This window comes from Etheostoma cragini, chromosome 23 (assembly GCF_013103735.1).
Source record: "Etheostoma cragini isolate CJK2018 chromosome 23, CSU_Ecrag_1.0, whole genome shotgun sequence".
In the NCBI taxonomy this organism is placed as follows: Eukaryota; Metazoa; Chordata; class Actinopteri; order Perciformes; family Percidae; genus Etheostoma; species Etheostoma cragini.
This window is the reverse complement of record NC_048429.1, coordinates 10,571,839-10,594,394: the sequence shown is the minus strand read 5'-3', so window position 1 is coordinate 10,594,394 and position 22,556 is coordinate 10,571,839. Positions and strand designations below refer to the sequence as shown.

The 22,556-nt window shown below is 40.2% G+C and overlaps 1 protein-coding gene across 20 annotated transcripts in view; it reads left to right on the top strand.

Moving 5' to 3' along the window:
- nrcama (neuronal cell adhesion molecule a) overlaps positions 1-21,348 on the top strand; it is a 50,860-nt gene extending 29,512 nt beyond the window's left edge. For 2 of the 20 annotated variants that reach the window (XM_034862882.1, XM_034862881.1), the window contains 32 exons: positions 2,167-2,347; positions 2,925-2,942; positions 3,297-3,402; positions 3,938-4,131; positions 4,229-4,351; positions 4,604-4,774; positions 5,250-5,306; positions 6,294-6,405; positions 6,583-6,767; positions 7,183-7,314; positions 7,609-7,752; positions 7,921-8,032; positions 8,167-8,333; positions 8,471-8,618; positions 8,736-8,860; positions 10,834-10,863; positions 11,506-11,607; positions 11,878-12,075; positions 12,175-12,245; positions 12,365-12,590; positions 13,176-13,291; positions 14,123-14,330; positions 14,927-15,049; positions 15,203-15,379; positions 15,609-15,641; positions 16,341-16,406; positions 17,041-17,163; positions 17,342-17,497; positions 17,946-18,077; positions 18,158-18,236; positions 19,458-19,469; positions 20,867-21,348. In XM_034862882.1, the coding sequence (XP_034718773.1) occupies positions 2,239-2,347; positions 2,925-2,942; positions 3,297-3,402; positions 3,938-4,131; positions 4,229-4,351; positions 4,604-4,774; positions 5,250-5,306; positions 6,294-6,405; positions 6,583-6,767; positions 7,183-7,314; positions 7,609-7,752; positions 7,921-8,032; positions 8,167-8,333; positions 8,471-8,618; positions 8,736-8,860; positions 10,834-10,863; positions 11,506-11,607; positions 11,878-12,075; positions 12,175-12,245; positions 12,365-12,590; positions 13,176-13,291; positions 14,123-14,330; positions 14,927-15,049; positions 15,203-15,379; positions 15,609-15,641; positions 16,341-16,406; positions 17,041-17,163; positions 17,342-17,497; positions 17,946-18,077; positions 18,158-18,236; positions 19,458-19,469; positions 20,867-21,101 (3,990 nt within the window). In that variant the 5' untranslated portion in view covers positions 2,167-2,238 and the 3' untranslated portion in view covers positions 21,102-21,348. The remainder of the gene's footprint in view (positions 1-2,166; positions 2,348-2,924; positions 2,943-3,296; positions 3,403-3,937; positions 4,132-4,228; positions 4,352-4,603; positions 4,775-5,249; positions 5,307-6,293; positions 6,406-6,582; positions 6,768-7,182; positions 7,315-7,608; positions 7,753-7,920; positions 8,033-8,166; positions 8,334-8,470; positions 8,619-8,735; positions 8,861-10,833; positions 10,864-11,505; positions 11,608-11,877; positions 12,076-12,174; positions 12,246-12,364; positions 12,591-13,175; positions 13,292-14,122; positions 14,331-14,926; positions 15,050-15,202; positions 15,380-15,608; positions 15,642-16,340; positions 16,407-17,040; positions 17,164-17,341; positions 17,498-17,945; positions 18,078-18,157; positions 18,237-19,457; positions 19,470-20,866) is intronic. The other 18 variants (XM_034862885.1, XM_034862884.1, XM_034862890.1 and 15 more) reach the window with 17 other exon arrangements.
- Positions 21,349-22,556: the final 1,208 nt, after the last annotated feature.

Below are 22,556 nucleotides of genomic sequence, written 5' to 3'. Positions count from 1 at the left end.
ACGGGCTCCTTTACAATAGCGAATGTCCTTCTTCCAGGATGCTTGAAACACTCTTTTTTGCTCGTACGCAGCCATCATCTTCTTCTTCTAACAACACAGCCGCCAGTCCTGCGTCACTACTGTGCGTCAATTCAATTCTTCATTGGCCTACGGCCAACATTCAAATAACGTAGTTTATGATATGCTTATAATCAGAAAACTAAAAATTTCTATTTTTATTTTTTACCAAAAGATCCTCTTTTTCTTTCCTCTTCACCCTCTATAATGTTTTGAATGTCTTCATTTTTACCTATTTGTACAATCTGTTAGCTAATTCCAATCATCCATCTCCGCTTCTCCTTTGTGTTGCTCTGGCTTTATTTGTATTTTGTTTATTTATTTATTTTATTTTACAAAAGTCCCATTTATAAGCACCCCTAGCAGGAGAATGGGAGAAAATGACCGGAGGTCCAGCATGGCTTAATGTGTCGCTGTGGGGGAAGGACTTTTGCTGCAGCTGCATGGAGCATTATTGGTATTAATCTGAAGATGGGCTCTTACATTTGCATGATATCCCATTGCTTTTTTCACAATGAGATTAGAAGATTTTGCGTGCATGGCCTCATTTAATGCATTCAGTGCATAAAATACATTGTGTTGCTTTCTTTCTCTCTCAGTTGGCTTCTCTCTTGATTTTCTAGTAAGAGTAATATCAAATAGGACGTGTCGGTGTAATTAGCTGTGACCTGGGGGTGTATCAGCTCTCACACTCTGCCTAGCTCAGCTAGATACAGTCTGACACACTACTCTCTGTGTGTGTTCATTGCCGATACTCTCCCTATGTTGCCAGACATGCCTTCTCTCCAGCAGAGTAGAGACATTACAGACCTGACTCCCAGCTGAAGACTTCAACCCCCCTGTGTATTTGTGCATGTGCTCTGCCTGTGTATCCACGTGCTTGTGACTCTATATGTGAAAAGATGCATCTGCATGTCATGAATAATGAAGATGTCAGGGTGGAGTGAGCCATTTACCTGTCAGCAACACAGTAGTCCACCTTGAAAATCTATCGCAGCCTTCTGACAGGAGTTACTGTCTCCCTTTGGCTACTGTGATTTAAGTGGCTCGTGCAACGGAAAGAATTTCATCTATTTCAATAAATCATTTCAGTCCAGCGCTCATAATTAATGTCTTTTTCTAAACGTGAACAATTTGCTATTGTGCAATTCATCAAAAAACATTGTATGCACAGGAGTTTCTTGATGTGATTGGTGCAGTGATCTAATACCAATTTGCTAATAAGTGAGTTCTGGCTAATGGACATGTGAACATGTGACAGAGGCTCACACATTGCAAGACAAAGCATAAATGGAAAAACACACACACACACACACACACACACACACACACACACACCATTAATGCTATCATGGTTCAATGTGTTTGTGGCGGGTTATCAATCTGTTTCTCTTTCTAATGGTCCACCCTGCAATAGAAGATAACGCTCATGGGTCTGCATTCATGTGTAACTTTGATCCATACGACACACTGGCAAGGATGCTTCCACTAATGTAGTGCGTTTATGCATGCAAGTGCCAATCTGTCTGCAGATATATACGCAGCAGAGTTGTGATTGTTCCAGCCGAGTGCTCTCACATGCCATATGTTAACAGGCAAACACGTGTCAGATAAGGGAAATCTTTCCGCACATTGGATGTTCTAGTAAGCAGGCGCGATCTGGTTTTGAGAACAATTCAATGTGACGACAGCTAGTTCCACAAAGAATGCCTAAACACTTCATGTGTTATTTGTAGAATATAGGACTTACAAGTGCAGGATGCTGAAGTTGTTTAAGTTAGAAGATCTAAAATCAAGTTTGTTTGGGTCTTTTCCTCCTGCCAAAGTCATTACGTTGGCAGAATGACATGTTATATAACCAACAAGACACTTTGTGACTTACACCCACTAATTTGGATGTTGAGCTTTAAGAATGTCGGTGAACTTGCAGGAAAGTTCATGGTTCAGACTAAATATTCTGCGTACCCACTGTACATCTTTCCTTTTATTGGACTGAGTTTATATATACACATTTTGAGACTTGTCAGTGTATGCACTTCTCATTAAAAAACAATTGTGAAGACCAATTTTAGAGAATAAAATCTACTCTCATTTTGTACCTCTCTGCAGTGTGGATTCAGACTTTGTCACTCTGTTGACTGCCTTGATCGCGTAGTCGAATCTTTACAGAAGGTTTCCATCATGACACACCCGACCATGGACAAGAACAGGAAGTGGGTGCCAGGCTTTGGAGCCATGCTTTTGATACTCTTGAGTCACACAACCTCAGCGCTGGAAGTGCCTCTTGATCGTAAGTATTGTCCATTTCATGATCACTTTTACGATGATTATCAAAATAGTAAATGCTGAAAACCATTTTGCTTGCGTCAACACTCCAGGCTCAGTGGGCAACTGCAATAGAAAATCCATTTAACGCTTTAATATTGAGGGGGCATAATAAAGAACATTACAGCCTCTATGGGCCACTAAATGGGCTCTTGAGTTGCTGTCGATTTAGTAGCAGTTTACTGGTTTTCTTATGTTTCAGCTTTGCATGTTTTAGCATGGAATCCAGGTTTTGGCTTTCAGTTATGAAATACAATTCTACAAACTCTATCTCCTTATGTACAGTAATATTATGACCTAATTACGTCTTCAACTACTTTTCTTGCATTGATTGCACCTGCCTGATGGAACTGAAGCCATAAAAGTCTTCACAAAAGAAAGAGGGAAATCCTGTCCCAAACTTCAGGCAGACTCAATAAAATGCTTCAAAGTACTTGAACGAGCAACTATTTCACCTAAACTTGTGCTTGACACCTTGCAAAAACTAACACCTTTCCTCAATATTCCATCACTGTGGTACGGCGTGTCACACTGGAAAAAAGCTAAAGTACTGGAAGGATGTAAGTTGCCTCCAACACTGCTGTGACTTCTAGTGTTGAGTTTTTGCACTTAAAACTTTATTTTAACTTGCTTTTGTGTGTTGTAGCAATGATAGATGTGCATGCGGTTATCTCAACACTGTTACTGTGTGAAGTGACTTGCTTGTTTTGGAGTGGTGCTTGCTTTATGTCAGTTCTTGGGGCTGGTAAGTTGTTATCAGATCATAGAGGTGTTTTCAGCTCCTGATGGTGTTACACTTGATTGTGTGAATGCATGTTGCATGCATATGCTTGATTCTTTAAGCCCTCAAATGTGCTATGTTTACATTTCACCTCATGTGTGTCTGAACTATGCTTCTATTCATGTTTCTCCAGTGCCCCAACCCCCTACTATAACGCTACAGTCCCCAAAGGATTACATCTTTGATCCGCGGGAGAACATTGTCATCCACTGCGAAGCCAAGGGGAAGCCTCATCCCAGGTGAGACAATCACTCCTGCCGGGCCACTGATGCTTGTTTATACATCCCAGCCACACACTCTGCTAGCATAGTTTACTGGTTACTGTTCCAGTCAACAGTATAATTAAGGGGAAAAAAACTTGATTATGGTGTGCTAAAGATTCAACCTAAGAGTTTCAGAAATCAAGAGGAAAAGCTGATTTCCGTTCAGTTGTATGGTCCTCTCTGTGAAATTATAGATCTGTTTAAACTTAACCTGGAGCATGGTGGAAATATGAATTGCCATAGTAACTGTTGTCATGGAGACCACCTGAGAAACACACATGGCGGAGTGAATTAGACACAGTTTAGATTGGCCACCAGGCCCTGAATCAAGTTAGAATCCATCACACTACCTGCTATGAAGTCAGTGATTACAATCAGTATGTCTGAACAGACCACAATGCTTCTTGATGATTTGAACAGACATGCCAACAATGTATCCCGTCCTGTCTTTTATGTTTCCTAATCACTTCCAGCCTAGAAAACAGTGAATTATGTTTTTCGTTGATCCTAGCTTTTCATGGACAAGAAACGGGACACACTTTGATGTAGAGAAAGACTCTAAAGTCCTGATGAAGCCTGGGTCAGGAACTCTGGTCATTGACATCAGCGGAGAAAAGGCTGAGGCCTATGAGGGAACATACCAGTGCACGGCACACAACGAGCACGGCACCGCTGTATCCAACAACATTGTCATCAGACAGTCCAGTAAGACTTCTAATTATATTAAATTACATTATTTCCATTGGGCCTTTGTGAAGCTATGGCCTCCAGTGCCTTTGTTTGATGTTTCTGTGACTCGCAGGGTCCCCCTTGTGGTCAAAGGAGAGAAATGAGGCCATCGTGGTGCAGATGGGGGTCTCCCTAGTGTTGCAGTGCCGACCCCCTGCGGGGCTTCCCCCTCCTGTCATCTTCTGGATGGATAACAGTGAGTCCTTTGCATGTATACATATCTGTACTCATGGCACAAGGACATAGGAATCTCCCATTCAATAGACAAGACAAAAGGATTGCACACTGTAATGTGTATTCAACACACTGTGGTGATGACCCTGCCTGTACATGCTAGCTTAAATCCTGAGGTATTTGTGGAGAGAATTGATGGAAAATACGCCTGAGGAACCCCCGGAAAACCATGAACTCACCACTAACCAACCTTCCTTCTCTGCCTGCCCTTCAGACTTTCAGAGACTTCCGCTGGATAAACGAGTGTCCCAGGCTCTAAATGGAGATTTGTACTTCTCCAACGTTCTCCCAGAAGACAACAGGAATGACTACATCTGCTATGCTCGCTTCCCTCACACACAAACTATCCAGCAGAAACAGCCCATCTCAGTCACCGTGCTGGACAGTAAGTCACTGATTTGATCGAATAGTATATGCTTAGAACTTCTTGATTTTCATTTGACACTATACCACAAAATCGGAACACATATTTATTTTCAAATTTTCACAATATACTGTATGTAGTTAAGATTTCAGTTTTGCATTGCTGATCATTGATATTGTTGTTGTCTGATTACTTTTTCAACATACGATTTTTCATTTGCAGTCCCTTTTATTTCACATTCATGGATTATTTTTCATGCTTTGTTATTAGTGAGATTTAACTACCATGTTAAATCCATGTGTTGCTCCTATATTCTGCCTTTCCTGAGTTTTATGATGTGCTTCTAGCAGTAGAACAATTGTCACAGTAGTGTCATCATCATGTGTTAACGTTTTTGCTGCAACACACTGAAGAGAAAAAAAGCCATTGTAGAATAACACCATTTCCTGTTTTCTTTCCTAGTTTTGCACGCTTATGATTTTCTGTTATATTACAGTGGAAGCAATGAATGAGACTGTGGCTGCTTTATACAATGTCACTGATTTCTATAGTGGTGAGTTCTGCCGGTTTATTCCCATTCAGCCTCCTCAGTGTGATCCCAGCCCTGTATTTACTCCCTGGCCTAACCATACCCAACACACACCTAAAACTTGGCCTCAATCCTCCCCTCTGTGACTACATTAACAATTGCATTTTTCATTTATATCCTCAGTTTTTAATGTGGAGTTAGTTTCCTTATACAAACTAAGGGTCTTAAGATATAGATTTAAAATCTAATATGAATGAATTGACTTGACTTGACTGTAATGCACGATACAATACCTACATGGCAAAACAGCAAAATCCATGATTACCTCTGTATACAAATATTAAAGCTTAAGATGGTTTGAGAAACCTTTAAAAGCATGCATAACAATAAATGTCAGCTAACTGCATCTCTCCTGGAAGTATGGACACACGTAGGACTGATTTCATGACCTGCTGCATCAAGCACACCCTCAGTGATTATCCAAGATGGCCACAAATGAAGCATAATATTAGTATTCTAACATGGTATTGCTCTTTTTCCACCTTTTGACGTGGAAGAGGATCATTTGTTATTTTCTGACCTTTTCGGCAAAGGAATGTTAAAGAATTCTCTAGATCCTTCTATTAAGAACTTCTGAAGGATGTGTGTGTGGCTGGCTGGGGGGTTGCTTTCAAGATGAGACCCCAATGTTGCCATGGCAACAAACTTCCGGCTACTTCTCTCAGGGAGATTCCCCTTGCTCTCTAATTCGGGTGTGCTGTTCTTACAGTATACAATGAAGTTCTGAGGAATCACTCACTCACTCACTGACGTTCTATACATTTTGACAATCCACTTCATGTCTCACTTCATGACAGTGTATGTTTTTACTACCTATTTCCTTCATGAGAATATGTATGGCCCTCTGAGCTCATGGTTTTACCCAAATCCTTACATTGTGTGGCACGAGGAGCCTCCAAGTCTTATGTTGCAGTCTGGTTCTGATTTGGTTGTGTGTCCTTGTGTGTTCAGACAGCCCAGAAGGGGAGCGTCGCCCCGGTTTCATGACGCCTCTGGGCATCACCAGCACCAAGATGGTTCTGAGAGGGGAGACTCTGGAGCTGGAATGCATTGCTGACGGCTTGTAAGTAGGCAACTGCTGTAACTGTAATCCACATGGAAGAAATACACCTTTCTGTAGTATATAACAATCTTTATAGGAAACTGTCAGGGTCTTAAAAAAGTATTTGACAGCACAGAAAACAAAATGCAGAAATAGCAAGAAAAAAACATCCTTGGGTTGGGTTTCATTCTGTGACAGGCCCACTCCAGAGATCTCCTGGCAGAAGGATGGAGGAGAGCTACCGAGCAGCAGGATGTCCTTTTATAACTTTAAAAAAACGCTGAAGGTTTCTGACGTTAATGAAGCTGATGCCGGGGACTACCGCTGTACAGCCACAAACAAGCTGGGCACTGCACAGCACGTCATCAAGGTCTCTGTTAAAGGTATGCGGGTTAACATGGTTACATTCACTGTACTGGTGCACTGTGTACGTTTCTTTTACCATTACATCAGAATTGGGTATTAGTGTTAGGACATTCATTCTTGGTTTGTTGGGATTCAACAAAGCTGGCAGAAGAAATTATTGCACAGAGAGCTTCTAAAGCTACAGACAGTATATGTTGATTTGCAGTGGAATTAGTAGCTATCTAGTGACTCCCTGTGATTGCTAGTATGAAATTCTTTTTTTATGTCAGCTTTACCTGACATGTTTTTATTGTACATTTACTTGGATGTAACTATTTTTACATCCCTAAAGTATGTTTATCACGTGTCAAAGGGCACAGCAAGTTTGTTTTTTCCATCACTCCCCCATAAATCTCGCTCTCTATCTTTCCTATTTCTGTTTGTCATCCACAGCGGCTCCTTTCTGGGTCAGCGCTCCCAGGAACCTGATCCTCGCCCCGAATGAGACCGGCATCCTGACTTGTCGAGTCAACGGAGAACCCAAACCCAAGATTAGCTGGTTTGTTAATGGAGTCCCCATAGAGAGTGAGTAAATAAGAGGAGTGAGTAAATCAGACCGTGCTTTAAAAAAAAATAGAATATACTACATTTATTCACCAGCGGCAGAGAGTATGAATCTACATGCAGAGTTGTAGTGGGAATTAAAGTCCCAATCCCAGTGTTTTTTTACTGCATGGTATTCTCTATTGTATAACATAATGCACCAGGATTGTTATGAGTCGTTTCTACGTTGACAAAACTTTAATAGTACAGTTGAAAAACCTTCTTTTTTTTGTTTCTTTCTATTGACCACTATTTCTGTCTGTTGCCTTGTAATAGACGCACCTGAGGACCACAGTCGGAAGGTGGATGATGACACTGTGATTCTTAGCTTTGTGAAAACTGGGTCCAGTGCTGTCTACCAGTGTAACGCATCCAATGAATTTGGTTACCTGTTGGCAAACGCTTTTGTCAACGTTCTTGGTAAGTTCATCTATTATTTGTAAATATGAATTTAGATATATAAGTTGGTCATACATTTTTGACATACAGCCCACGGTGTGTGCTTGTTTATTTGTGTGTGTGTGTGTGTGTGTGTGAGCAAGAGGGAAGATTATATTGATTCATATAATGTTGGGCTTCTTTCCATAGCCGAGGCACCAAGGGTGCTTACTCCACCCAACGGAGTGTACCAGGTCATCACCAACAACCCTGCATTACTTCACTGTGCCTCCTTTGGCTCACCAATACCAACCATTACATGGTAAGATTCAGACCAGGTTTGCATAGGTAACGCCAGTGACATTCAAAGTCTTGTTCATTTAGCCATTGCCTCCCCAGTTTTTCTGCACAACACCGTCAAACACTTAAACACAATTCTTTTGCGGTTTCGTGAAGGTTCAAAGACAGCCAGACCAGTGTTAAGAATGGTGACCCTTATGTAATCCATGAGAATGGTACATTGGAGATTCACGTGGCCCAGCCATTACACAGTGGGAAGTACACCTGCATCGCCTCCAACAACCTAGGGCTCAAGGAGAACCACGTCTACCTGGAGGTTAAAGGTCAGATATAGATATAAACACTTATCCTGTTAAATACTATAATAGCTCATACATAGATTATATTTTAGGCCTACATAACCATTAGGTCAAGCTGTGTTATTTATTAGTATAAATTCTTTTTTTTCTCCATTGTCCAGAGCCCACCCGTATCCTGAAACAGCCAGAGTACAAGGATGTACAGAGAGGAATGAGCGCTGTGTTTGAGTGTAAAGTCAAACATGACCCATCCCTCATTCCCACTGTGATCTGGCTCAAGGATAATGGAGAGCTCCCTGATGATGAGAGGTACAAAGACCTATAATAGATAATTAATGACATTTTAACAAGTGAAACAATTTTGCACCGTGAAAAAACAGTGATACAACTTGGAGAAAATAAAAATAAACGAATCATCCTCATCAGGTTTGATGTGGACGGGGACAGTTTGACCATCAGAGATGTGACAGATGAAGATGAGGGCACCTACACCTGCATTCAGAACACCACCCTGGACCAGGACTCAGCCAGCGCTATGCTGACTGTCGTAGGTATGTTCCCAGTGCTTTCCAGGGTATTTCATAAGCAACGGGTTACCAGATGTAACAGGGATTGTGTGGAAATCACACACAGTGAATTCATATAAAAAAAAAAAAAAAGAATTGTAATGAAACAGATAAATGAACCATCAACATATAGTATTGGTTTAGAGTCAACACAAAGGAAAAAATCTGTTTTCTTTTCTGTCCTGCTTGCAGTCAGTGGCTCCATTCCATGTACAGGATATGCGTTGGTCCCTGTGTCCACACAAAAACAGTTAAAGTACCATGACACACTTTTTATGTAATCACCCACTGAAGGAAATTATGCAACATCTGGAATCTGCTTCCTTGATATTCTGTCAATAGCCTTCTTCCAAAATGTTGCAAAGTGTTTGGCTTCAGATCTTTAACAGATTGTAAACACATCTCTTCTTTCTGATATCTTACCACAGGTCCTAAAAACTTCTGTAATCAATTTTAAAATAAAAAGAGCAAGTTTGGTGTGTCTCTAATGAGCAATCACAGGCCCATAGGAAATCAGCTGTTCTGATGTCTTTCAGTCAGGTCTTCTGCCACAGCAATTAGACTGCTCTTAAAGTCTTCAATGAAAAATCTTCACTCAAAATATTACTTGATCTCAGTGCTGCATTTGACATGGTCAACCACAACACGTTACTACACCGATTGGAAAACAGGTTTGGACTTTCTGGCACAGTACTAAACTGATTTGAGTCCTACTTAAATAACAGAGGCTAGTTTACGTCTATAGGTAATTACATATCTGAGCAGACAAATATGACATGCAAGGTTTGCCAAGGCTCCATTCTGGGGCCTATTCTGTTTATCATCTACATGCTTCCGCTGCCCAATTATGGAAAACAACACAATAAATGACCATAATTACGCAGACGACACACACATTTAGATAACCATATCACCAGGGGAATATGGTCCAAAACAAACACTAAATGCCTTGAACAAATCAACGATTGGATGTGCCAGAACTTCCTTGAATTAAAGAAAGACAAAACTGAGGTATTGGTTTTTGGAGCCAAAGAGGAATGATTAAAAGTCAGCAGTCGGGTTCAATGGGCAATGTTAAACACAACGGAAAAAGCCAGAAATGTTGGTGTAGTCATGGACTCAGACCTGCATTTTAACAGCCAGAATAAGACAATTACAAAGTGAACCTACATTACTATCACTTTAACAATAAATCAAGGGTTAAATGACTTAATGTCACAGCAGGCTTTGGAAAAACATATCTGTGCTTTTATCTTCAGTAGACTACACTACTGTAATAGTGTATTTACAGGTCTCCCAAAAAAATCATTAGACAGCTGCAGCCGATTGCAGCTGCTCCTTGAGTCCTCACTACGACCAAGAAAGTGGATCACAATCCATTTCTGAGTTCTTTACATTGGCTTCCTGTCGCTCAAAGAATTGAATTGAAATTACGATTGATGGTTTCTTAAGCACTAATTGGTTTAGGGCCAAAATACATTTCTGATCTAATGCGACATTATGAACCCTTCAGATCTCTCAGGTTGTCTGGGAGATGTATGCTTTCTGTCCAAAGGGTGTGACGTTTCTATTTTTTGCTGCATCAAGTAAAACAGTTAATTTCTTACACTGCACTGTTTATTCTTGCATTTTAACATGTCTCATTCTATTTTAGCTGTTTTTATATTCTCTTTAATGAATGTTTTAACTGCTGTTTAATATTTTATGGAAAGCACTTTGAATTGCCTTGATGCTGAAATGTGCTATATAAATAAAGCTGCCATGCCTTATGATTTATATGGAAATAGCAGTATTGAAGTACACTGAAACCATTATTTCACCACTTTCAACTTTCAGAAATAGCAGGTATCAGTTCTTATTGTCACAATACCACAGTATTTTCCCTGCTTTTCTGCTGTTTCTAATATCTGTCACTAACATTTCCTCTTGTACTTTACTTTTGCTTCTTGCTGTCTCAGAGCCAACTCCTACTCCACCTATTGTCTACGGTAAACAATGTGCCCAGATTAGGATTTTTAAATTACTATGGTCAAGTTCTGTTTGTAAAACATTTCATTTCACCGCAGTGTTTATTTTATGTTGGCTGTTCTTCTTGCTCGTTTCATATTTCATATTGTACCATTTTCTGTTTATTTAATTTTGTTTTATATGGGGTAAGGATTTTATAATTTGATTGTATTGTGAAAAACACTGCCTCTGCATGCACTGTTCAACCATACAGGTGTTTTTACTTGACCTGCCTGATTGAGACCCTTCTCAGGTGTTTGTGCTCAATGTAATTGACTGCAGAGGTAAAATCAGTAAGAAGTAAAACACCTGTGTGGGTGTGCACAATCTCAAAATGTTTAATTGCACAAAATAATACTGCACTTTCAAATAAAACATTAAGAAACATGGTTTTCTTAATAATGTTACAAACTGCCTGCTGTGTATTGAATGCAGATGTTCTATTAAATGAACGGCGGCATGTTGGTCTACAGTCCAACTCTTGTTAGTTTACTTTTATTCCACGGGCATTGTAGAACTCTGTTTTCAGTGTCAAAAGTTTCCTTCAAAACAGTAGCAATGACTTGCTGTAATCAAATAGCAGAGAGAGACTTTTCATTTTTTTGTGGTCCTTGTGTTTGCAGGGAATCCTGACCCTCCGACAGACCTGGAAATAACTGACCAGGCAGAGAGGAGCGTTCAGCTCACCTGGACCCCCGGAGATGAACACAACAGCCCTACACAGAGTATGAAATGTTCAATGTATCAAACTACACTACACTTTTTAGCATTTTCACATTTGAAAAGTCAGAATCCTTCATTGTGCAGATTTAGTTTATGTTTCGGCAAGCAGCAATTGTAGTTTTGTGGGATTAAACAGGACAGGAATTTGGTAGTTAGCATGATGAGCAATGAGCTACCCCAGCTTAATATACATAGAATATATATACAAAAATATATATTTCTTTGTGGCAGTGTCTACACTTTGATCTTTTTTTTTTTTCCATCTTCCCTAGAGTTTCTGATCCAATATGAGGATCTGCTCCACCAGCCAGGAGTTTGGATCAACCTGACCGATACTCCTGGTACTAGCACCACAGTGCAGTTAAACCTCTCTCCTTATGTCTACTACTCCTTCAGAGTCCTGGCTCTGAATGGCGTTGGCTACAGCCGGCCCAGCCAGCCGTCAAGCCAATACAGGACTAACCCTTCAGGTGATTAACATGGTCACCTTCCACAAAAAAATGTATGCAATATTTTAAATGCTAAAAAAAAACATCAGATTGAACCATCAATGTCCTTGTTTTTTCCAGCTCCTGATGAAAATCCATCAGATGTTCAGGGTGTAGGAACACAGCCTGGCAACTTGGTTATCTCTTGGACAGTAAGCTATCCTTTCAGATTGTTATTATGTATGCAATTAAAGATAGAAGTTAAGATAGAATATTTTAAGTGTTTTTTTTCAGCAACTCACAGAAATGAATAAATACAATCTCTGTACAGCCGCTGACAGGATTTCTGGCTAACGGACCCGGTCTGGAGTACAAAGTGCTATGGAGACAAAAGGATGTTGAGGAGGATTGGTCCTCAAAGACTGTGGCTAACGTTTCCCAGTTTATTGTGTCTGGAACTCCAACGTACGTGCCCTACGAGATCAAGGTTCAAGCTATAAACGATTATGGCAGCGGCCCAGAGCCTGAAGTAGTGATTGGATACTCTGGAGAAGACTGTAAGTGAACAGATTTTTTTATGTTATTTTTTTTTAATTATTTTGGGACTTTTCTGCGTTTATTTGATAGGACAGCTAGGTGAGAGTGAGGAGAGAGAAAGGGGAAGACATGCCTAAAAGTCATTACAGGTCGGATTTGATCCCTAGACATCTGCGTTGAGGCATAAACCTCGAAAGATATGCGTACCTGCTCTACCCTCTGACCCGACCCAGCCTCACAAATAGTGAGACTATTGTAATATACCTTTCAGAGTTTTTTTTAATGCAAACATGTTTTTCTTTTGTTTAGTCATCAATAAAAGACATAATTTGTCTAGCGCCACCTGACAATTATCATTAGATTCAGTGTTAATATGAAAATCTTTTTTGGAGGGTTCAGTCAACATTGGTTGCCATTTTGTTTCTCATGGGTAAGATTGAAAGTTCAGTTACCACTTTTGACCATTGATCCGTTTACATGTTTGATAAACTTGTGCAGCGGTTTGGGTAGATGCCAGTTTATATTTCTTATTATCCTACTATTCATTATAAGTCTAGTGACTTCAAACTAGATCTAAACTGCTTTTCTTTCATATGTCTCTGCAGTGCCGTTGTCTGCTCCTGATAGTGTGCAGGTCATGGTTCACAACAGCACACTCGCGGAAGTACACTGGGAGCCTGTTTCTTTACAATCAGTTAGAGGAAAACTACAAGGATACAAGGTATTGATTGATAAATGGTTATTTCTACAGCATGTCTTTGGTTGTAGCAGGTGGGGCTACTGGTGACAAAACTCAAGCCCACACAATAAGGTTAAAACCCTTGCATGTTATAGCTTTTGCACTCACACACTAATTCTGAAACAATTACCCAGCAACACTAATGTATTTAACATTTTGCCATGTATTCAATCCCTGAATTTCAGCTAACAGCACCCATTCAGTGTATATATACAGAATGAGCAAAAAGCTTTGACAATATGTTCACTGCACCGACATGATCAATTACCCAATTTAGGCATAGACATATATTGGCCAGCCTTTCAGTATGTTGCTCCCCCAGCACAGAAATCAAAAATAAAGTCCAAACCACAAGGCAATCTAATATGAGCTATAAATACAACCAACAACACACTGTTAAACTGTGAATGTTATTGCCATTCAAGCCAGGTGTACTTCAGTAACTATGGCTTATGTTCAGGTAATTTAGTTTTATAAAGTGGCTTTAAATAAGTCTCACTTTAAGTTGCAAGTGAAAACCCCTCCAGATAAACTGGTCATTGTCACAATCTACCACCAAACTGAAACAGTGTTTTATCCAAAATTCCAGTCGCCCCTCAATACTGCTGCACTGTGAAGTCAGAATGAAATGACAGCATATATTAAATTCAATCTCAAAATATTTAGCTCAGACCTTTATAAATCTTAAGTATTTGCACAGTATTAGTGCAAGATGTGCTTCCAAACTGCACTGAAAATAAGCTAATAAACACATTTGACTTAAAGTGCACAACAGGTTAATACAAGAATGACCTCCTGGTGTGTTTCCTCTAGGTATACTTCCGACGCATTCGTGGCTTGCATGAGACACAGGAGGACACAGAGCAGCAGGAGCAGGTTTTGACGTTTAGTGGGAATCGTAGCGAGGGGCGTCTACCAGGCCTCCAGCCTTACAGCCTCTACAACCTCACCGTCAGAGTCCTTAATATCAAAGGAGAAGGGCCTGCTAGCCCCAGCAAGACATTTGAGACACCTGAAGGAGGTGTGTATGGCTGACGTTGGTTGATGTGGTTGTTCTGCAGGCCTAAAGCATTGTGCATATCTTTTCTTGAAACTACCTCCAAATATGAAATGATGACCACAATTGCACTAAACCAGTTTTTGAATACATAAGAACATCTATTGTACTGTATCTGTCTTTTGATACCTACTATTAATACTATGGTTGCTATAACTTGCATTATTAGTACTACTTACTGCATGTGACAACAACCTTCCAGTACTTGTTGAAAACCACACAGAATCAGCACAGTTACCTACCCTAGCAACCACCAAGAGTGTCGATAGAAATCCCAAACGACCTAGCAAACCTGACGCTACACCCTTGCAATTGAATGCCATACCAACCTCCTTGTAATTCCCTAAAACTACCTGGAAACCCTTACAAGCCTTGAGTTACACCCTTATTCTGTGTGAAACCTCATGGTACACCCTAGCAACAATGTGAAAATCCCCTAACAATCATAAAGGTCCATGTTCTGCTACACAACAACCCTCTCATGTTCTTACACTATAAATACCCATGAATGGTCCTGTGCAATGTCCCGACCATGACTGTGGTTCTGGTTTTGTTTTCAGTCCCAGGGCCTCCTTCTTTTCTGAATGTCATAAACCCTGGTTTGGACTCTCTCACTCTGGAATGGGGCCCACCAATGAACAACAATGGACGCCTCGCTGGATACACACTAAAATACCAACCGGGTAGGCTTACCAGCTGCCTGACACACCTGTCTGTTGCCTGTTGTGTTGGCTGTTGTGTTCTACTCAGTATTATGCGTAATTTCTGCAAATGGAAAACCACATTGTGCATTCCTTTCACTTTCCTCATATCACTCCTTAACTCTGTCTCTGCAGTCAACACCACCAATGAACTGGGGCCTGTCAAGGTAATCAACTTCCTTGCCAACGAGACCACCATTACCCTGGGCAACCTGAACTCTAGCATGCTCTACAAGTTTTACATGAGTGCAAAGACAATAAAGGGCTCTGGCCCCATCATCACAGAGGAAGCCTTCACAGCCATGGACACAAGTGAGTTATTTTAGCCACTTAGCTTTATCTGTGTAGCTAATTACAAGCAGAAAAAGAGGAAAAGGACAAAGTCCTTTTATATAACATATAAGTAGTGCAAGGGTCAGAATCACAGTGCTCTGACAGATATTAGGCCTTCCTGTGAGCTTAAGTGCACACACATGAGGTCCTACTGGATTCCACAATTTATATCCCCTCTATCTCTTTTTCTTTTTTCTTCTGTCTAAAGCTCGAACTAAGCCCACTGTAGAGATGGGCAAAGGTAACCCAAGTTTGCCACTGGAAGCACCTGCATGTTATTCATATCATCAGATATTAGAAATGGAACAATAGCTTCGCATAGAAATTGTCTTTGGTTAAATTATCCCTGCATGTTGCAAAATTAGCATGTCTTAGAATGTGAAAGTGAATAAATAGGATTAAATGACTTCCATTGTGTCTGCAAGGAAACCATGCTTGTGTCCTGTTCTGGGAGAATAGGTCGCACTTACTGCAACATAAGTTAAAGTACTGGTTTTTAGAATTAGCTGTGCTTGCTGTCTTTACCTCTTGTATTTGCCCTCTTCAATTGAACACATTTTCATTTGAAGTTTTACGCATGATGCTTGTGAATGTTTCAGTCCAGTACTAACGTATACTTTATATACCGGCTGATGCTAAAAAAACGTTTTTTGTGTGTGTGTGTGTGTGTGTGTGTGTGTGTGTGTGTATATAAATGACTAGAATTTCATTTTGAAAATATGCATGCTGAAGTGCTGTTATTTCATTTGTTTGGATGGTGAACCAGGTGCGTAACTCCTCCCTAAATCTTGGATTTGAGAGATGTTGTAACATGTTTTTAAATAAGCATGTTAGTTAGTTTTTAATAAGTTTTTCTGCAAAACAGTGGCCTGCTGTTCCCTGTATGCTGTCTACTTTGTTATGTATGCGTGTTGTCTCACTCTTTTCCATGTTCTTTCAGGCCCTTCAGAGCCCCCTCACCCAACCTCCCCCATCACTCAGTCTCCGCACCCCCCGTTTCACAAGGGTACAAGCACTCCCTGTATCTCCTTCTAACCCCTGAAAAATCTTCACTTATTATCTGCCCTGGAAAAAAATATGTTCCATCTCTGAAAAAACAAATCTTTAAAATAACAGTTCTATTAATGGGAAATTTTCTTACCTGACTTTTGTTTGACTTGTTTTTAACTGACCTCATTCTATGTTGTGGCAGGATCTGACACTGTGCTCAAAGTACTTTTGTCATATAATAAAAACGGTGTGGCCATATATTGTTTTGTATAGAGGGATATTTTTCTTAAACTGAGTTCGGACAGATGGCCAACAGCCAAATGCTTGTAAATTGAGGCCCCGATCAGTTGTACTTTTTTAACCTAAAACTCAAACAGACATGGAGTTTCTTTTTAATTCTTGACTTGAATTTGGCAGCCCAAGTTACAGTAGCTGAAGTATTTCTTTCTGGTTTTGTTTATAGGCACCAGCTTTATCCTAAAGACTAACACAATGTGTGTTGTTTATTTCTTTTTAATGTTATTTCTACTTGCTCCTTATGAGTTTATGACCAGTATTGGAAAGGCTTTATTTCATTGCAAGGACTTTGTGAAATTTGTACACTCTGGAATTAAAGCCCTTGATGTCTTTTTTTTCTCTTGTGTGCGCAGTGCCGCCTGTAGGCCCTGCGTTTGGCAAAGTTAACACGTCCATGTTGGAGGACGGTGCAGTGATCAGTTGGGATTACTTTGGACACCATAAGAATGTATATGTGGAATATGTTGTAGAAAACAGTAAGGCTTTGCTTTGTATTTGCAGTCATCTCAGAACATGGGTGCATGTATTGATTGGCTTTTTTATAGAATTGAATCAATTTGATGTATAACCATCAAACAGATGTTTAAATACCATCCAATAATTATTCTACTATTATTCTATTCTTTTCCTCTCCATCCACTTCAACAATTCCAGGTAAAGAGGACTGGAAAAGGGAGTTGGTAAATGGTTCACACTGGCATATGATAAAAGGTTTAAAGCCGGGGACATCCTATAAGGTGCGAGTGGTAGCTAGAGACCCAGCTGACCCGACGGTTCACAGCACAGACGAAGTGTTGGTTGCGGTGCCAGGTGAGGCGGCATGCCTCAGGATAGACGGTCTTTGTGTTTCTTGTTTGTCTCATTTTTCTCATCTCTTTTCTGTTGTAGCACTATCTCATTATCAGACATACAATGCTACATTCAGACATGAATGTAAGGTAGTTAGTTTTCTAGTTTAGTGTACTAATATGTCAGAAGTTGCTATCAACGGTCGGTCTGATGCATGTCACTTAAAATCATCACTAAGATGTCCATTGTTTTACTGTTTAGTTTTTTGTGTGTTTAAACAATCATTGCATATTAATCCACTTGAAAATTAAATTTCTGTGTTTACAGCCTATTTTAATCTCAGTGTTGCTCAGCATGAAGAAAAACGATTCCATCATTTTAACAGCCTGGATTGAGATTTGGACTGACAGTCATGGTAACTGTTGGTCTCCATCTTTCCCTTCTCCTTTCTGTGCATGTGTGTGTCTAGCTGTACCTAACCGACAGGTAGACATTGCCACCCAGGGCTGGTTTATTGGACTGATGTGTGCCATCGCTCTCCTCATCTTGGTGCTTCTCATAGTGTGTTTCATCAAAAGGAACAAGGGTGGCAAATACCCAGGTAATGCACACATTACTGTAATTTCAGACCTATTCACATGGAAATATTAAAACACAATTATCTTCTTTTTAAATCTACAGTGAAAGAGAAAGAAGATGCTCACCAAGACCCAGAGATCCAGCCTATGAAGGAGGATGATGGGACATTTGGAGAGTACAGGTGAGAGATGGAAAAGAAAAGACTAACGCACGGATCAGAATCACAGCATACAATAGTGGATGAAATGTCTTTTTCTCATTAATTATCTCGCAACTTGACTGTTTATATGTAGATAATTTTACCAGGCTGCAGAGACACTCTTTCCACCAGACTCCATTACCAAACATTACTTAGAGATGAGACAAAAATGCACAATTTGTGTTGTTTCTTTTAAGTCAATTATATGCTGTTTTCAAAACAACAAGTCATACAAATTCCACCATGGTGGCATTTAGACATTTTTTTTTTTCATCATATTATCTAGGAATACTGAGGATTTTATCACTATAAGGCACTATGTAGAATTTTCAGAAATTCCTTGTTATTAATAAGACATGCTAAAATGCATAAAATTACTTACAAACAGCAAGCTAGCCAATATACCCGCCAGATCAGTCTGAAAGAATTGGCTGATGTTATCCACTCCATTCAATATCTTGCTATGTTAGCTATCTAGCAATTTTTCCTCATTAGCAAGCAAGCTTTCATTAGCTAGCTAAAGCTACACTATTACAATATATTTCACAAGCTTTGCAATAATGTTAGTATACCAGTCCAATGGGAAGAAAGCCAGCTCAGGGTCCGTTTTGATCCCAAAAACCAAACAAAGGTATCTCCATGAATCAAAAGGCCCTGCCATTGTTAACCTTTTATTTTCCGCAATGTCGGTCACAAAAGAAATGTTGTGCCTACGTGGACTTTGTTTTGGATTCTGTGTTGTGGGTGCCAGTCGTTTGTTGACCTCCATTTCTAAGCTAATGTTAGGTAATGTAGCACAATGTTGGCGCTGTATGGGAGCTAAAGAGAATCAGGGTATTTGGGAGCGTGCATAAACATCACATCCTACGAATTTCACAGGCTAGAAAACCCCAAAAGTTGGGGAAGGTCTCAGTTTTTAAGTTACATTACAATCCGTTTATACATTGCCAATACAAAATGATCAATACATGTGAATTGCTTCACATTGTACCTTTTAAGGCTTCTCAGGATTCAAGAGTTCTTAAAGTTGAAACAAAGTAGGTGCTATCAGCGAAATGTATATTTTAACCTAACAGGGATGTAATTGTGCTACAAATGTTTCCATATACATGCTTCTGTGTTGTCTGTGCATAATAGACATTTTGGCTCATGAATTTCTTTTCATGTGTCCTTCCATTCTTATCTGTTTTATGGCGGGTTTAGGTCTATGGAAAGGTAAGACGAGATGCGGTAAAATCAGCATGCAATTCTGTAGAACACTTCAAGCCATGTCTCTGACTTGAGTGGAACTTAAAGCAAGGAGAAAGCACATCAACTGATCTGGTTTTCTATGTCATCATACTGACTGAAATACTCAACATCATAACAACTGTTACAACCCTAACACTCAAATTAAACATACAAAAATGAGCTTGCTTAATTTTTTTTTTTTTTAAGTTCAAATGCATTGAGCTTGCTTAATAGAGTTGAAATGTATTAGAATCAGTTTGTAGAGCTTGCCTAAACACTGGAATAGGGTGTTTTTAGACCAGATGAAAACAGGCTTTATGTTGGGGGGGTTAAAAAAAATTGCATTTTGGATTATTGCATGTCAACTAAAAGCATATTGATTTAATTCTCAAAAAGGTAAAGTATTGCAAGGGACTGAACAGCACGCATTTTCAAAATCTTTATTAGTGGTCACCAACCCTAAACCTTAACAGCACCCAGACTTAAAACAGCACTAACCCTGTAGAAAGTTCTATAAAATACAATAGATGTAGCTGAGCTGCTCCACTATACAAGTACCATGAAGTATATTGTTATTCAGGCATTCTATTGTGACGTTGCATTAGAATTTAATGAGCAGTTGTGCGTATGTTTATGTCAACTTAAAGTGCTTATATTATGCTTTTTGGCTTTTTCCCTTTCCTTTATTGTTATATATCTTTTTTTCTGCACATTATAGGTTTTCAAAGTGAAAAAGCCCAAAGTCCACCCCAAAGGGACTTTCCATCTCCAACAGAAAAAACTCCAAACAGTTCTATTGTAGTCCTGCCTTAACTTCCATGACGAACGTGCGTTACTTTGTAACACACGTTATAATGCTTGTCTAGCTGCTAGCATGACAATCCCTCATGTTCTGCAACTGACAAACTAGCAGTACTTACTGAGCATGTGCAGCTCCCGACAAAGATGGTTCAGAAGTGAGGTGACTCACTCTGTAGCTGAAACTGAGGGCTCAACACACAGGGTGAAAAGAGGAGCTGCAGCAATGTGCAGTACAACTAAATTATGGTGTTTGCTGAAAATAAAGCACATAAACCTATTCTGGTACAACCTCTTAATACAATTATTAGCCTGAAAATGAGCATAATATAAGCACTTTAATGTTGCTTTCCCAGCACATCTGTACCATACTGTGTACACAACACAACGGCAGTATATTCTGTCATATGTGGTATTTGTGCATTGGAAAAGCCAGATTACTCATGCAAAAGGCTAATGCTTGGGTCATGGCCTGTCCTCTGTGTGATGACAGGGTTTCCGACCACTGCAGAAAAAAAGTTTAACAGACTGCATAAAGTATTGTCTCAATATCCTTCCTTTTCAACTTATCCTGCACTTTATAGTGATACAGAGGACCACAAGCCACTGAAGGGCAGCCGGACACCATCCAACGGGACGGTGCGTCGCGACGAGAGCGACGACAGCCTGGTGGACTACGGGGAGGGCGGGGACGGACAGTTCAATGAGGACGGCTCCTTCATCGGCCAGTACAGCGGCAAGAAAGAGAAAGACACACACGAAGGCAACGAGAGTTCGGAGGCCCCGTCGCCTGTCAACGCCATGAACTCGTTTGTCTAACGGAGGGCCTGTGGCATGGCTGCAACGGTTTGCTGCGGCCACTCTTTGTCACCCTGGCAAATGTGACCATATATGTGGTGACAGTTGCTAAGGTGACAGTCATGGACACCTCATTTTACCATGGTGGCTGTCATTCAGGTGGTCCCTCGCCATGGCTTCTTGTCACCAAGACTGCTGACACGCCCTCATCTCCACATCGCCTGCCCCTGTCACACTGTGACCTCATCTGATGCACACACACACACAAAGACACACACACACACACAGACACACACAGACACACACACACACACACACACACACACACACACACACATACAAACCATGGCAAAGACCAACATTGCATCCCCCATAACCAATGAAAGAAGATGTGAAGGTAGGGATTTGAGGACTCCAAGAAAAGAGAAGGAAAGAGGAAGCAATATAGAAAAGCAGAAGAAATGTACTAGGGAGTTTGACAACTTAGACTGAGCAGAAGTGTGTGTGTAAGTGCCATTTCATTGCAAACCAAACATTTATGAACATGATGTATCCAAATAACCCAAATATATATTTTATCAAAGTACAGTAAATGACCCACAAGCAGGCGATATGCATTGAATCACGTTCATGAAATGCATGGAGTAAATCATGATTCTATTCAGCATTTTACTACCCTAGTGTTGCAGAGGTGAGCTGTGGTTGAGGCTGTATATGGTGCACGTCTACTACCGACTGGTTATTCCTCTTGTTTGTTGCCAGGCAAAGTGTTAAATGCCCTATAATATATAGAGGGAAAAAAGTCCTGCAAGGTTTTCATGGACACTGCTGTGAAATGTGTGACTCAAAGTAGAGGCTAGCATATGTTGTTGTTGTTGAGACAGATGAACTGTGTATGTAAAATTATTAGAAGAAAGGTATATTTTAGGGCCAGGGTTGTCCATTTGTAGTTATTGGAAACCTTGAAAACAATTTGAACCCAGCGTTTGGTCACCAACCAGCCAACCAAAATTCCCACATTTATATCAATCGACCTGTTTTTAGCCTTACAGTTTGTCGAGCTTGTTCTTTGCTTGTATTTCTTAAATTTTTTTTGCTTTCACTCCTAGCCTGTTACTTTACTCCAAGCTTACTGTATGCTTCTGGCTACTGAGCACTAACTGAACACTGTGATTGATCCAGTGTTATTGTCAATTGCTTCCATCCCCGAATAGCGGCCACTGTGCACGCCTTTCCTCTAGGCAATCGTGGTATTGTCAAAGCACCTGAACAGAATTAAGTGGTACCCACTTTAAGTTTCTGGATGTTTAGATTTTGATGACCATAAACGTCTCAGCACGGGTTCTAGTGCCTTCATAGAGAACAGTGACTTAGATCCATAGAGTTACATCCCTCTTCATACACAGGACAGACCTGGGATCAGGGCAGTTCATGAGTTCTTTGCATACAGACTACCATCCCATATTACTCAATAGA